This window comes from Clinocottus analis, unplaced genomic scaffold (genome assembly GCF_023055335.1).
Source record: "Clinocottus analis isolate CAN_PGR_092001 unplaced genomic scaffold, fCliAna1.0.p SCAF_9, whole genome shotgun sequence".
NCBI lineage: Eukaryota > Metazoa > Chordata > Actinopteri > Perciformes > Cottidae > Clinocottus > Clinocottus analis.
This window is the reverse complement of record NW_027176251.1, coordinates 4,158,354-4,172,959: the sequence shown is the minus strand read 5'-3', so window position 1 is coordinate 4,172,959 and position 14,606 is coordinate 4,158,354. Positions and strand designations below refer to the sequence as shown.

The window sequence follows — 14,606 nt, the reverse complement described above, 5'->3', positions numbered from 1 at the left end:
AAGGCATAACCTTGATCCAACACGTAAATTCAGTCTCCCGCCACCTCAAAGCCTGCTGTTTATGATTTATCTCCTTTAATATAGACAAACTGGATTCAAATGAATAGGACTTTGAGGCTTTTTTCTTTACATCAGCAATGCTCACCAATATTGAAATACATTTAAATAAAATGCATTTTTTTCATCAGTTGCAAGCTCATAAATTCTTAAATTGGGCTACATAAATATAGGCGACCTGCAGTCTGTTTATTTAGCACAAATATAGCAGATCGGGCCTTTACAATGTAAATCTTATGCGGCACATTTTACCTAAACATTATAAAATGGCCCCTTGTGGAATGCCTCAGGAGGGGCAGCAGGCATCAGGCATAAGTTTAACCACAGCTCTCCTAAAGTGTCGAAGGAACATTTAGAGTAACCAAAAAAAAAACATGCTTTTATTTATAAAATCCCCTTCAGCGGCCTCCGAAGAGCCACATCCGCACACAGTGACCGCTCTCAATGTTTTTACATTTGCTGCACTGAAATACATATCATATGTTTATTCCTCTGAGGTCTTGAGCTGCAGGCTGTTTTTGTTGTTATCGATCCCTCCAACTTTATGACGTTATGAAGCTTTCGAGGCGTCTCCACTTCAAGCAGCTTAACTAACTGTGTTTTTTTTATTTAATAATGTATATAACCATCATGAGAGACATTCTGAATTCAAGTTTTATTGGCCTAAATTATTAGGATGGGTTAAAGTGGATAATATTCATGAAAACGTTGTGTGCATATATAAACGTTGTGTGCATGTGCACACACACACACACACACACACACACACACACACACACACACACACACACACACACACACACACATACACATATATAGTATATATTTATATGTGTGTGTATACATATATATATATATATATATATATATATATATATATATATATGCATATGAATATGTATATATATATATATATATATATATATATATATATATATATATATATACACGCACACTATTCACATTAATATAGGTGATACCGTTTTCACATATATATATAATATATGCATATATGTATATATTATATATGTATGTATATCAATGAAAACGTTGGCACCTACATTAGTGCGCATGTGCATACTGGCTGGGGGCTACACCGTGTTAACCCCATCAGTCTTAATTAAGTGAGGTTGAAATAGTTTGCAAACTGTTGTTAAAAGAGCTTTAATGTGACACACTGGCCCTCTCGTGCAGCCCTGACCTGAAGGCCGGCGCTGCGCACGAGTGGCTGAATCATTCACAGTGGAATAAAATGGGAATTGTCGTCAAGTTCATCACGTAAAACCATTTTAATCGCCAGTTCAACAGCAACAACTCACCGTGGAAGTCAAACACCAAACCACCTGGGTTGCACCGTTTCCTAATGCTTCCCTGCACATGACACATTCACAGGCTTTGATGTATGAAAACTGGATTCGGACTAAATTCTGAAATTGGCGGCGTAACGGGGATAGTGATATGTGACACATGTGCCACTTACTCAGCAGTGATGACAAATGAAAATGGATTGGAGTGTGGGAAATAGCCCGTGTCCAAAGGTTTATGTTGGGCGTTGCAAAGCGAGAACAGGCGATGCAAAGACTGGAGCCCCGTCCATTATATTGGTAGCATATAAACAACATCGTATGTTTACATGAGACCTTAAGCGCATGCGTACATGTCGCCCGATTAACTTTGCTCAGGCTGTTTCTCGTCCTCTTATCAACTGTTACGCGTACAAACAGACACAGTGCGCATGCACTAAGTATACATTTGGGCGCAGTGAAGTCAGCATCAGAGTCGAGCTGGCTTGCTTTAATTACTGGAAAAGCAGGTCCAAACAATCCATAACAAAGATAGATATACTAAGGCAGTCTTACAGGCTTTTGTCCGTTTGTCCTCGGTGCCAAACTGGACGGATGCCTGACAAAAGTGCAGCATGACTCGCATTGCTCCGCCACTTGAGGCCTAGAGGAGTCTATATATAGCAAGAGGAGCGATATTAAATTCACACAGGCGACGAATTCAAACCAGCCATTTGCTCTATTATGACATCATTTCAATAGATTCCATTGATTCAATTTGAGTACTATACAATTTACGCATATGGGTAAAACAGACCCTGCAATACCTAAAATATGACCTGTCATGTCAAATTCAAGATTGTCGCTATTTGTTTCATATTCACGTGTTATTTCAGCCTTTGAGATTTAGTCTCACATAGCGAAGTCTAAATCGCAATGGCTCGCTTGGTCTAAAAATGTTGCTGCCCCCCCCCCCCCTTCCCTCAGAGGTTAAGGTGAGGGTTAAGGTGAGGGATAGATCTAAAAACGAACCTAAAGGTAAAAATGGCAGGTTTAGTAGCTGGCGTGAAATTGGATATAAATCTTTGTTTTGTTCTACCTTAATGTGGTAATTTAACGATACCAGTCCTCAGACGAATACAAGTCACAGAGGCTCGACTTTGAAAAAGAACCCGATTTTCAAATGCTTTTCAAAATAGCCCAAATTGTGCAAGATTGAGCCAAATTGCCTCTCAGTATTTTCCTTTCCCATACAGCCAAAAGCTCTACTTTATGAACTCTTTGACTCATATAGCCTACACATCGAGGCGTAGGCTATCTGTCATTTTGTGCCAGTGGTCACATGGCTTTTGGCCCTCTGGAATGGATAGAGATGGATCCCCACGTCAGCTTGTACGTCTAAGGATTTCTGCTCCAGCAGTCTGCCTCAAAGTGACTGGAGCGCAGCGCAGCGGAGGAACTATGCGAGGACTTTTATAGGACGGTTCCAACAGCAGAATATGGATTTTGATGAGCGGATTTCTGGCTCGAATATGTATTTACCGAGCTGCACTTACTACGTCTCCGGAGCAGACTTCCCAGGTATCCCACATTATTTAACCCAGAGCCAGTCCTCTTGCCCCATGACATACCCATACCAGTCCTCAGCCCTGCCACAGGTCCCGTCCGTGAGGGAAGTGGCTTTCAGAGACTACGGGATCGATACGTCCGGTAAATGGCACCACAGCAGGGGGAGCCTTTCGCACTGCTACCCGGAAGACATGGTGCACCGGGACGGCTGGACGAGCCCGCCCGCGCGGGGGGCAGAGCTCCTGGCGAAGGGCTCCAGCGGCTCCAGCGGCGGCCACTCCGCCAACCCGACGCCCGGCTTCTATGGCAGCGTTGGCCGGAACGGCGTCCTGCCGCAGGCGTTCGACCAGTTCTTCGACACCGCCTACGGGAGCGCGGAGAGCGGCAGCGCGACGCAGGCGGCACAGGCGGCAGACTCGGACAGACACGCCGCCAGAACGAGTCCCGCTCCGGCTCACCCGAGCTCGGACATGGCGGAGAGCTGCAGCCCGAAGTCGTCGTCCGGCCACAGCGAGGAGAGACAGAGCAAAAGCAGCAGTGAGTAGCAAGCTGAATACGAGACGCAGGAAAATCTAACGCGTTGCTCTTTAAAGCTTTTTATATGCTGTTTTATAAGCACGTAAGGTTTATGGAGGGCCTGCAGATTTCCCCTGTAACAAAACTATGTTATAAACGACAAGATCACGTGCTTGGGATTGAAATTGGCCGTGAAGACTTTGGCGTTAAGCTTGTCTTCCAACATTTCAAACAATATCTCCACTTTTTTTTTGTCTGCACAAGTGCGCTCAAATGTTCGTGTTTTGTTGGTCTGTAAACTTCATTTATATGCTAAATCATATTTATAAAATACTATCAAAATAAGAGCCCTTTTAGATATATTACACCTCACATATTTCTGTCTATGTGATTATAATTCTTTTTTTCAACCGATATTTTTCAACATTATTATTCCGGGTCCACTAAAGTGGCTCTTGATGCATTTTAAATGCGATTTAGGCGCAGATTAAGGCTAAACCCCTGCTCCTTATTTAAAGATAAATATTTACAAATTCAAAGGATTTGTGGGGATTTCATCCAGCGACTGCTCTTCATGTAATTTGCCCTCACTAACACTGAAACAACAACAGCTCTCATGCGCACAGTGAAATGAACAGCGGACAATGCAGGCAGCCTCAGATACATGATACTCATGACTGTTTGGTTTGGGCCCACGCGCTCACTCTTTAAAAAGCCAGCCGGTGTGCTTTTACACATTTCAGTTTTCACAACTTCCGACATGCAGTCCCTTTATGTCCGACATGTCCAGTCTTTGTTTACAAATCTCGGTCCCAGGCCTGAGAGGAGGGAGCCACTTGAACTCCAGAGCTCTCAGACCACCAGAGCAGCGCACATGACGATTCCATGTTGTTGTAATGTGTCTATCCATCTCACGTGGTGACCTTTGTGGTTGTATGTATTTATCTCGCAGGTGGCCAGAGGACGCGCAAAAAGAGATGTCCATATTCAAAGTTTCAGATCAGAGAACTGGAGAGGGAATTCTTTTTCAGCGTTTACATCAACAAAGAGAAGCGCATGCAGCTCTCGCGGATGCTCAATCTGACAGATCGCCAAGTGAAAATCTGGTTTCAGAACAGGAGGATGAAGGAGAAGAAGCTGAACAGAGACCGTTTACAGTACTACACCACGAACCCGCTGCTATAAACACTGAACAAAGACTGTCATGACGTGCAGCATTCAGCAGTCACCAAGACACTTCGACATATTTTACAGGATGGCGAGTTTTGTAATGTGCAGACTTCATATAGAATTATATACTATTTATACACTATTTTGTCATTAAACACCGTTGACATTATTATTGTTGTTATTGTTATCTGCAGATGTGGCGGGATTCCCTTTGTATTATTTAATAATACACGGAGATTACTCTGCAAATTAGAAAAATAATTATTTTCCTGAATTCTATAGAATCTAAATTGTTTTTTTCCCATATTTACGCACGCGACGTGTAAGTCCAGATATCTTGACACCAAACTACTGTTCGTGTTGGGTTTTTTTGTTTTGTTTCTTTCTTGTAATATTTTAACTTTATTGTACAAAATACAACTCCGGTGACTATATAAACCTATTTTTTTTGTGTGTTTTTGAATCACTAGCAGATCTCACCCATGGCGGACATCCACAGGCCCACGAGAATGAGCGGTCAATGTTGTGTAGTTAGAGAGTGAGTTAAAATATAATCTGACACCAATTCATCCATTTCATGCATTTCAAGTGTGATGATCAGTGATATTTAACATCTGCGCTTGACCCTCCGCTGCAGGCGCTTTGTTGAGCTCTTGGCCGTAAAGTTGGATCATTCCCGAACTTCATCCAAAAGGAAAACCGCTGATAAAAGAACAAAAAGCCCAAATGAAACACAACCCTATATTTCATTTTATATGCCAGCACGTGCACCGTATCAGATGCATGATATGTAGGTCTGGTGCTTTTTTTATTCCCTCATGACTGGAAATGGGATCCGCTGCAGTTATTGTTTGATATCCATTACAAAGGGTTCATTCATTTGTGGAGCGATAAGGAAAGGCTGCTTTCTGATCCAACATGCCTGTTAGACGTTTACTCACACAATCTGGACACTTGTTTGAATGCAAACATGTATCAGGCTGCGTTATTCCAAAGAATATGAATGTATTTGTGTGTTTTTTCTCTCATCAAAGTAGTTACTGAAAGGCATTTCGCCCACTGAAAGTCAGCTAAGTAAGTGACACATGGGGCAATTCACTCTTACAAGCATCCCTGCATCTGTACGGGCGTCCATTTATCATCTGGAGCACTTTATTCCAAATATCCCACATGTGTTTGATACTATGAATTTAGACCATGAAGATTTATGTTAACCTGCAAGGGAAGGTCAACTGAAGCCCGCGCGCGCACATAAAGAGTTGGGTAAAAATTGGCTTTAGGTGTCTTTGTGTCCCCTGAAAACAACTTGAATGGCCTGCCATAAGCTAATAAGGGTCCTGATGCCTTCCTTATACTGTGCATCCTGTGAGGCTCCCAGGAATTCCGCTTTGATTGCGGCACATCCTCCCAGTTGCTCCAGTAACTTGGCCATAAAACGCGGATTCGTCTGGAGCATTTGGAGTGCAGTGCCATAAAGCGTCTGAGACCAAGGTTATTAACTGTGACTAAGGGGCTGAAAACAACGGCCGGGAACATTCAAAGCTTGTGTTCACGGACCTTTCCGGCATCATTTGTTTCAGCATCGCACCGCGCTCGGATTGTTCGGCGTTTGTGTTGTGTTGCATTGTGGGCCGTGCCGCCTTCGTCCACTGGGTGGCGCTCCTCAGATCAATGTCATTGCCGTGAATGGAGATTTTAAAAGAAGTTTGACTCGCTACTCTGCTTTAACATGTGTCACCGCCGCAGGATTCCGTTGTTAAAGGTAGGCACGGCAACGTGATCACGTGCGTTTTGGTTCACTAATGTGACGCAAGGAAGTGTTTATTCTTCTTATTTGTCTCCATCTAAACTCTGTATACGCTGTTTTATCATTTTAGGCGCAGATGTTATGATATCATGAAATCACCGGGAGTGAATTGTGCAAGTTTTGTCTCTTTGAGCATCAAACGTAAAGCTGATTCTCAGGTTTCAGGTTTCCAGATGTTATGGAGCGAGTAACGCGCACTGCACAATAAGATCACAGGGCCTACATGTTCCAAACATGTTGTTGCTCAGAACTTTTACAATCCCACAGTTTAAAACGTAAAGTATTCATTTGATAAAACGTGCATTGTATTTGTGTTGTTTAGTCGTCATTTAAACGGTGACGAATATTTTCACAGAGCTTTTGTTCACTCTGAAGATCCAGTTTGCTAAAAAGTGTCTTTGTGTGTGTGTGTGTGTGTGTGTGTGTGTGTGTGTGTGTGTGTGTGTGTGTGTGTGTGTTGTGCGTGCACGTACAGACAGACAGAAACCAACAGAGAGGCATTTTGATACAAAACAGCCAGTGTGAGATTTTTTTTTTAATGAATTGTCAAAAAAAAAAATGTTTGTAACTTTTAATTTAATAAATACAATGAAATCATTTATGGGTGCAATAATATGAGAGCAGCTCACCCACAGCGCACACTCAAACATCACGGGCAAAGAATCCAGAAGGGTTATTAATGATTATGATCATGCACTGCAGCCAGACATGCTGCAGGTTTGACGCCATATGAAATGGCTGTTCATAAACTGCTGTGGTTTCTAGACTGTATGGCTCCAGACTTATAGGAACATGGAGGCAGCCGAGCTGCTTCCCCCACTTCTGGAGGCATCTTCATAAACTGATGTAAACTGTAGCTCTGTGTCGTGAACTCAGAATCGTATTGACGGTCTTTACCACGACGGTGTTGATGCGTTTCAGAATATTTATTTTATTTTTTAAATATCGTAGCAGTCCATAGTATGTGTGTTGTTCACTTGCACGGCGACTTCGCATATTACACAGTGATCCATGTGTGATTATTGGTTCTGTTTATTTCAAATTAAAACCCCAAATGTAAATATTATAACATTAGATCCATTTCAAATTATAGTGCAGTGTCTTGTGTTGCAATTCCATTTTTGTTGCTTTCTGGCATTGTTTTTTATTGCTTGGTTTTATTTTTTTTTTCATTACCTCCAACTCTCTGGCCTGCTGTAGGTGTGATGCAGATTTCATAAAAAGGACAAAACCTATTGAGATGAACGATAAATATCGTTTCATGCATTACAAATGAGACCGAATTCAAAATACGTTTAAAGGGCGTGTTGTGCATTTTATAAGTGGGTGTAATCGGCATTAAGAGTTGATTTGAATATACATACACTTAAATATGGGGACTGTGTCAAGGCCTTTAGCAGTAGAAGTGCGCGTGCTTCCTCAAATATGTGGAGAAATGCACACATCACTAACGCTTCTTTGGCAGATACAAACAAGATAAACGAGTTTTAATGTCATCTCTGCTGGAACAAACTGCAGTTGCTTCAGTGGCGCTTATATTAAGTAATCATTAAGAAATGGCTCCGGGCCTTTGTTCAGCTGGGGCGCGTTTCTTCAGCCTTGCTGCGTGTCACTTTTTTTTTAATTTTTTTTTTTTTTTATAAATAAAAGCTCAACAGAGCATTTGCAGTGAAAAAAAAGGTGTCTGGACGCCATCATGGCATCTGCACCCACAACATTCACACCACAATGACATCTACGCTCCAATGCTCCAAAGGAAATGACTTTGCACTGGTTCGGCTGGCAAGGTGTCGAGATGAAACACCGCCTGCACTACTTTTGGACAGTCCATGAGGAATTTTAAAGAACAGTCCAATAATAGTCATCAGAGCAGCACCATGAGGGTCAAGAGCCCCCCCGAGCAAAGAGTCACACAGGACCTTTTGGATCTTTGATGCACCCTGAGCTCCTCAGAGGCACCTCTAGAACCCTTCATTTTTACAGTGCTGTAAAAGTGGCCATAAAGCTATGCATTGTACATAATTGTTAGGGACAGCTTTTCAACAACCGAGTTGTCATATACGGGTTGTTGTTAAGTTCACGCAGGCAGCTCCGTGCGTGAAGGTGCAGGGGGACGAGGCTCCGGATGCGAGGTTTCCAAAAGAGATTTAAAGATTTCACCTAAAACCCTCTGATGCGCCACTTTCCCTCCACAGCTTTCTGTTCACTTCGAGCCTAAAACTAAATATACGACCCAAGTGGAGCAGCCTGGTCGGAGTGGGAGGAGTCTGGAGTCGCCTGGTGTTTTAATTGGCTGCAGGCTACAGTGAGAAGCGTGAGGAGCAGTAATTATTCAGCAATGTTTTGCACAAGAAATGTCAGCCAGAAAGGGCTATCTTCATCCTCCGTCAAATTATACCACAACGATGACATGCCCCAACAACCAAGCTGGGAACTCGTTTTTCGTGGACTCTCTAATCAACGTGAGAACCGACAGCGGTTCCTATTACCAGAGTAACGGGGTGTACTTGCCACCGGCGTCGGAATATACATATGGACTCTCCGGTGGCTCCTGTTTCCCGGGGATCGGGAAGCGCAACGAGCCGAGCACCCAGAGCGTGATCCCGTCTTCCGCTCCGTATGTCCAAGGGATGGAAACGTGGCTGGAAGCGTCGAGATCCTGCCGGGTGGACCAGCCCAGCGGCCAGCATATGGCCCCGTGCTCCTTCTCCCCGAACATAAAAGAGGAAAGCGCGTATTGCCTTTACGAGTCTGACAAATGTCCTAAAGGAGCGACGGTGGATGACATTCCCTACTCGACGGCGTCGTGCCCGGTCAGCGGCAGCACGCTGCCGGTCCCCGGCTACTTCCGCCTGTCTCAGACATACGCGTCCTCCAGGCTTTACCATGACGTCCAGCCCAACGTGAATCACTTTACTCTGCAGCGACCTGCCCGGGTAGACAGCCAGCCCTCGCAGCCCTCCCAGCACTCCCAGTCCTCCCAGCCCCAGACTGCCGCCGCGGAGCCGGAGCGGAGGGAGAGCCACGAGGAGGCGCCGGACCCTGCGCCCTGCGCCCCGGCCAGGGAGGAGGACAGCCGCCTCTCCTCGGACTCCTCATCCTCCCCGGAGCCCGCTGAGCTCTGCAGCGTGGGCTGTCCAGAAAAGCCAGCCAAAGGTGATGAAAAAAGGGGAAACACGCGTATGTTTTTTTTTTTTGGGGTGGGGGCTTATTGTTCTATTTCAACCAAGACTTCTGAACGCGAGAGGATGAGTACATTCGTGTTTTAGGATTTGGGTCAACACACTCAGGTGGACGTTTAACGTTTAATCTGCCGGTTCTTCTGGCATGAGGCGAAATTGAACGTGACTTAACCAATCAGAGCCGAGGAGCGGGCTATTGTGCTTTATTAGCTGTGTTTAGAGCAGGAATATGTTGCTTTAGATGTGCTATTACACTGCTATTCACGCTGTTCATGCGGATTTATATTTATTAGTTTAATTATTCTTGTTTTTAGAGTTTAAATTTTTTTTTTAGCTATGTAATATGAGCAAGAATCGGACAGTCTTCTCCATTTGTCCTTTGCAGGATTATGATGTCAATTGTCCTCTCTTTAAAGTCACAGCCCTACTAATATTTCACGAGACGGTGCATATGTTCAGTGTCTTGATGGTGCAGTTAGCTACACGCTGCAAATCATTTGGTTTAATCTGAATTTCAGCTGTGGGAAAAATCGTAATAGAAGATGAAATCTGTCTTCATGCGGGTATTTATACCACAGTATTGTGTAGTATGTGTCACTTTAAGATGAATAATGTACATACACAATATTATCGTAAGCAGTTAACCGTAAAACACACAATTTCATGTCAGATTTTCTTCATTTTTGAATCGTATTGTCAATTTTTTCTAATACAGATACAGATATGAGGCTTCCATGCAGGCACGTGTATGTGTGTGTGTGTTTTTGCCACACCTGTTGCCTAATAAATTCTTTAATTTCCATTGCAGGAGATGGAAAAATGGAAAGTACGGCCAGCTGGCTCACAGCTAAGAGTGGCCGAAAGAAGCGTTGCCCCTACACCAAGCACCAGACTCTGGAGCTGGAGAAGGAGTTTCTCTTCAACATGTACTTGACTAGAGAGCGTCGCCTGGAGATCAGCCGCGGCGTGCACCTCAGTGACAGGCAAGTCAAAATCTGGTTCCAAAACAGGAGGATGAAACTGAAAAAGATGAGCCGAGAGAACAGGATCCGAGAGCTCTCCAGCAACTTCAGCTTCTCATGAGACTGTCTGCGTCTCTGGCGCCCTCCTCCATCCATGGCGAGGGCGCCTGTGCAGAGCCCCCCCCCCCCCCATCCACCCAACTGTGAGAATGTCCATGGAAAATAGGACCCTACTGCTAACTTATTGATTGTTGTTCTTTCATATTTTCACGTTTATTTCGTCGTGGATATGTATTTATAAATAGCTACATTTGTAACGTCGATCCATTGTGTTTAAGATGTTCATAATGTGACCACAATGTTTCAGAGCGTCAGGCTTGTACATATTGTATAGTCACCCTGAGTGGACTTTGCATGCAGGACTATAACCCTTGGGGGATACTTGTGTTACAGTTACGTGTAGATCTTTATGTGACAGCTATAAAGGAGCCCAGGAGGTCTGAAGAATATTTGCACTTTTTTTTTTCTGGTCCAAATAATAAAACCATCCCTGCAACTGCAGACTTCTCATTTCATTCAGATGTGCAGACGGAGCTTGCGTTTACATCTGAAACCTGGCACAGGTACAGATGTCTGCTGAAGCCTTTGTGTGTTGATGGATCCGCTCTGTGCAACGTATTATTACTACAGGAGTGGAGGGAGATGTTCTTCATTGTTTAGGCCTGTAATAGATGTCTGCCGGCTGTGCTTTTTGTCCTTGACGTCAGACTTAAACCTCACAACGAGAGAAACAAGGTTTTTTTTTCTTCTTCTTTCTTCTGATTATTACTATTATTTAAATGAATAATGAATAAGTAGGTTATTGCTGCAAAAAAATAAGTCAAACACAAATTAGTATTGCATATTTTAAATTATAAACTGCATAATCTCGAAGTAAAGGTAGCGACGCATGTGGACTAAAACAGTCCAGAAGTATTTGAGAATGTCCGCAGTCATCAAGTCTTGAATACAATCTGCCTGAGCATTGTTTTTATTTTTGCCTTTTTACAGATTTCTAAAAAATATTTTCAGGTTTACCTGTTTTACTACACATCTTTTCCACACCTTGAAACCACAAAAAAAAAACAGATATCCCCGAAGAGGAGAGCGGGCTGTTGAGTGGTTTAGGTAGTCTCATGTTGTTGGGCTATTATATTTCTCCCACAACACAAAACTGCCTTGATTACCTCAGTAAAACTCGTCGCATCAGGAAAACTGAATCACTATTAATTAATGGTCGATTTGATTCATAATTTGGCCCAGACTGCTTCAAACACACACACATTATTATTACTAAAAGTGCAATAAAGTGTATTACGGTTGTGCGTAAAAGGAGCTCTTATTTGATTTTTGACTTGTGGGTTTTTATTGTGGAACTATTTTGATATATGTATATATATATATATATATATATATATATATATATATATATATATATATATATATATATATATATATATATATATATATATATATATATATATACATATATGACTTTGTTATATTTAATCTAGAGACACAGTGCTTATAATTTCTGTCGTTTTAATTCCACATGTGCAACGTAATGTCCAGCGTCTCTATGTGATGTAAACAGCCGGAAGTAAAGATGCAAGCTGAGAAGCGAGAGGGTTCTTGTGTACGTCCAGGAGAGGCTAGAGGACAGACAAGGCCTCGGTTATGATCATTGCAGTCTGCCAGGAGCTTCGCCGGAGGAAATGCCGGATGCGTCTGCTTGCGCCAGAGAAAAGGACACAAAGGCTGAGCTTTATTGGTGATATTTAGCTGAGACAGCCAGGTTGTAACCTGAAGAAAAACAACCCAATTGCCTGTGATAAAAGGACCGTTATATAGCACCCAAATAACTTCGCCCTACTTTCCGTTTTAGATTGCTTTCAAAGTAGACCCACACACTCGCAGACAGCGAAGCGCATCTTGGAAGCTGTTTTGATTTTTGTAAACTCCAATAATGGTTCCAAGACATTTCTGCTTGTTTTTATTCCATTTATAAAAGTCCTGAACACGTTTCATACCAGCAACTATGGCAACCATAAATGTCTTCCCAAAGTAGGAAAACTAATAATGGAGATCATTAAATTATTATAAATAATGTAATTTTTTAGAGACTAAATAATCTCACCAAGTACACTTTTCTGTATGTGGTGATTTTACAAATGGACGTGTTTAAGCCCCCCCCCCCCCCCCTCATCTCCTTCCTCCTTTGTGTTACAATATATGTTCGATTACACCGACATAAGATATATTGACAAAAGTCATAACGTTTATTGCTTATAAAACGAAATATTTCCCAATAAAGGCGCGGGATTTCCTATTAAAATATGCTGGAGAAAATGGTGGCCATTTAGTTGAGCAGCAGGCTGATTTATTATTTATTGTTCTGTCCCACGGTCACGTGTTTGAGGCGCCCTATCCAGTCCTGGGCAAGGTCCAACTTGCTGGACGCATTGAGCCCCATAGCTGGTGCAGAAAAGCAGTACATTGTATGCAATGAATCTGTTTTTTCCAATCATTGCAATAGAATAACGCTTCATATAGATACAGATTTTTCTTTTTTTTTTTGCTTTTGCAGTTGTGCAATGTCGACGCTGGGAACGAGTTATTACGTTGAATCGCCTCTTCTTTCCGAGCAGGAAGATATGGCACCGAGGTACTCGTCAGCTGCAGGGGTGGAGCAGGCGATGCTCAGCGAATATGGCGGACAGGAATCTTTCCCTTTGCAGGCGAAATCTTCTATTTTTGGTGGATCTTGGAGTCCCATCTCGGCTCACCCTCCAAACACAGCCACCCCGACCTATATACATCACCATTACACGAGCGGGGACAGTGATGGCATGTTTACGCGCTCCTGGGCGTTGGATCCGGTCTCTGCGTCGCTGTGTTTGACGGGATTACCATCGACAGCCATGCATTATGAGATCAAACCCGAGCCTCTGATTGGGAGTGCTGAATGCACAACTTTGGAGACGCACACTCCTCTTTTGTCTGACATTGAAAATGGAGCTTCCCTTGCAGAGATTCCCTGCGAAACCTCCAAAGCCACTGAAGAGAAACCGTCAGCAGATGAGAAGACGGAGATAGAAGCAAGTAAGACATTTTTTTTTTTTACATTATGTTTTATTCCGGCCACTTTGGGCTCATTTAGATTAAATGTAAATTGCATGGATGGCTTGAATGTGTGGAGGGATTTGTCCGGTGTCACAGGCTTGGTATATGCTCAAAGAAATAGTTTAATGGCAGAGTGGTGTGATTTTCTGCAAGAAAGATAAGATATACATATTATTCAAGGTGGAAAACAACCTTCACTGCTTGTGTATACATGCATTTTGAAGGACGTGTTAACATTTCAAAGGTGAGGAATTTGGGCTATCTTCAACCCTTGAATTGATCAGTGTGGAGTGTAAATAAAGCAGAAATAAATCCTTTATAAATGTATAATCTTGGCAGTAGAAGCATGTCCTCCCCGCTCTGTAAAGCCAATGTAAAGTGTTGTGTTTGAGTCCCATTCTGAGGGCTTTAACTCTCCTGTCTCATGGTTGTTTTTTTTGACCCTCCTGTTTCCAGACGACCCATCGTCCAACTGGCTTCACGCGAAGCCCACCAGAAAAAAGCGCTGTCCATATACAAAGCATCAGATCCTCGAACTGGAAAAGGAGTTTCTGTATAACATGTATCTCCCCCGGGACCGCAGATACGAAGTCGCGAGAGTCCTGAGTTTGACCGAGAGACAGGTGAAAATCTGGTTTCAGAACCGCAGGATGAAGATGAAGAAAGACAACAAAGACCAGCGGAGAGACAGTTAACTGGTTTTGGACTGATGGGAGGATGCGAGGGGGGAGGAGGGAGAGAGAGAGAGAGAGAATGAGAGAGAGAGAGGGGGTCTTTAATATTCCTGTTTCACATGTTGTTGTAAAGTTTGTGTTGTTAAAACAATGCTGGATGTGTTTCCCCTGTGCAGTGTTTATGTTTTTGAGAGGACAAAGTGCCTCTTCAGAGTTTCGACGTG

The 14,606-nt window shown here is 43.0% G+C and overlaps 3 protein-coding genes across 3 annotated transcripts; all 3 read left to right on the top strand.

Moving 5' to 3' along the window:
- The first annotated feature begins 2,839 nt into the window (after positions 1–2,839).
- Positions 2,840–4,676, top strand: hoxa11b (homeobox A11b). Its single transcript, XM_068570283.1, has 2 exons — positions 2,840–3,446; positions 4,378–4,676. Exons 1-2 carry the CDS (start codon positions 2,840–2,842, stop codon positions 4,608–4,610), a joined length of 840 nt encoding a protein of 279 aa, XP_068426384.1. The 3' UTR covers positions 4,611–4,676.
- Positions 4,677–8,756: 4,080 nt separating this feature from the next.
- Positions 8,757–10,667, top strand: hoxa10b (homeobox A10b). Its single transcript, XM_068570424.1, has 2 exons — positions 8,757–9,561; positions 10,375–10,667. Exons 1-2 carry the CDS (start codon positions 8,757–8,759, stop codon positions 10,665–10,667), a joined length of 1,098 nt encoding a protein of 365 aa, XP_068426525.1.
- A 2,512-nt stretch (positions 10,668–13,179) lies between these two features.
- Positions 13,180–14,403, top strand: hoxa9b (homeobox A9b). The gene is made up of 2 exons (XM_068570437.1): positions 13,180–13,687; positions 14,165–14,403. The coding sequence occupies exons 1-2, from the start codon at positions 13,180–13,182 to the stop codon at positions 14,401–14,403; spliced, it is 747 nt and encodes a 248-aa protein (XP_068426538.1).
- Positions 14,404–14,606: the final 203 nt, after the last annotated feature.

What these genes read in the sequence shown, in the direction of transcription:
- hoxa11b (XM_068570283.1), top strand. Translation starts at nt 2,840, where the DNA reads ATGGATTTTGATGAGCGGATTTCTGGCTCGAATATGTATTTACCGAGC. An exon ending in GAGACAGAGCAAAAGCAGCA is followed by an intron (nt 3,447 to 4,377) that starts GTGAGTAGCAAG and finishes TTTATCTCGCAG; the next exon opens with GTGGCCAGAGGACGCGCAAA.
- hoxa10b (XM_068570424.1), top strand. Translation starts at nt 8,757, where the DNA reads ATGTCAGCCAGAAAGGGCTATCTTCATCCTCCGTCAAATTATACCACA. An exon ending in AGAAAAGCCAGCCAAAGGTG is followed by an intron (nt 9,562 to 10,374) that starts ATGAAAAAAGGG and finishes GCCTAATAAATT; the next exon opens with CTTTAATTTCCATTGCAGGA.
- hoxa9b (XM_068570437.1), top strand. Translation starts at nt 13,180, where the DNA reads ATGTCGACGCTGGGAACGAGTTATTACGTTGAATCGCCTCTTCTTTCC. An exon ending in GAAGACGGAGATAGAAGCAA is followed by an intron (nt 13,688 to 14,164) that starts GTAAGACATTTT and finishes TCCTGTTTCCAG; the next exon opens with ACGACCCATCGTCCAACTGG.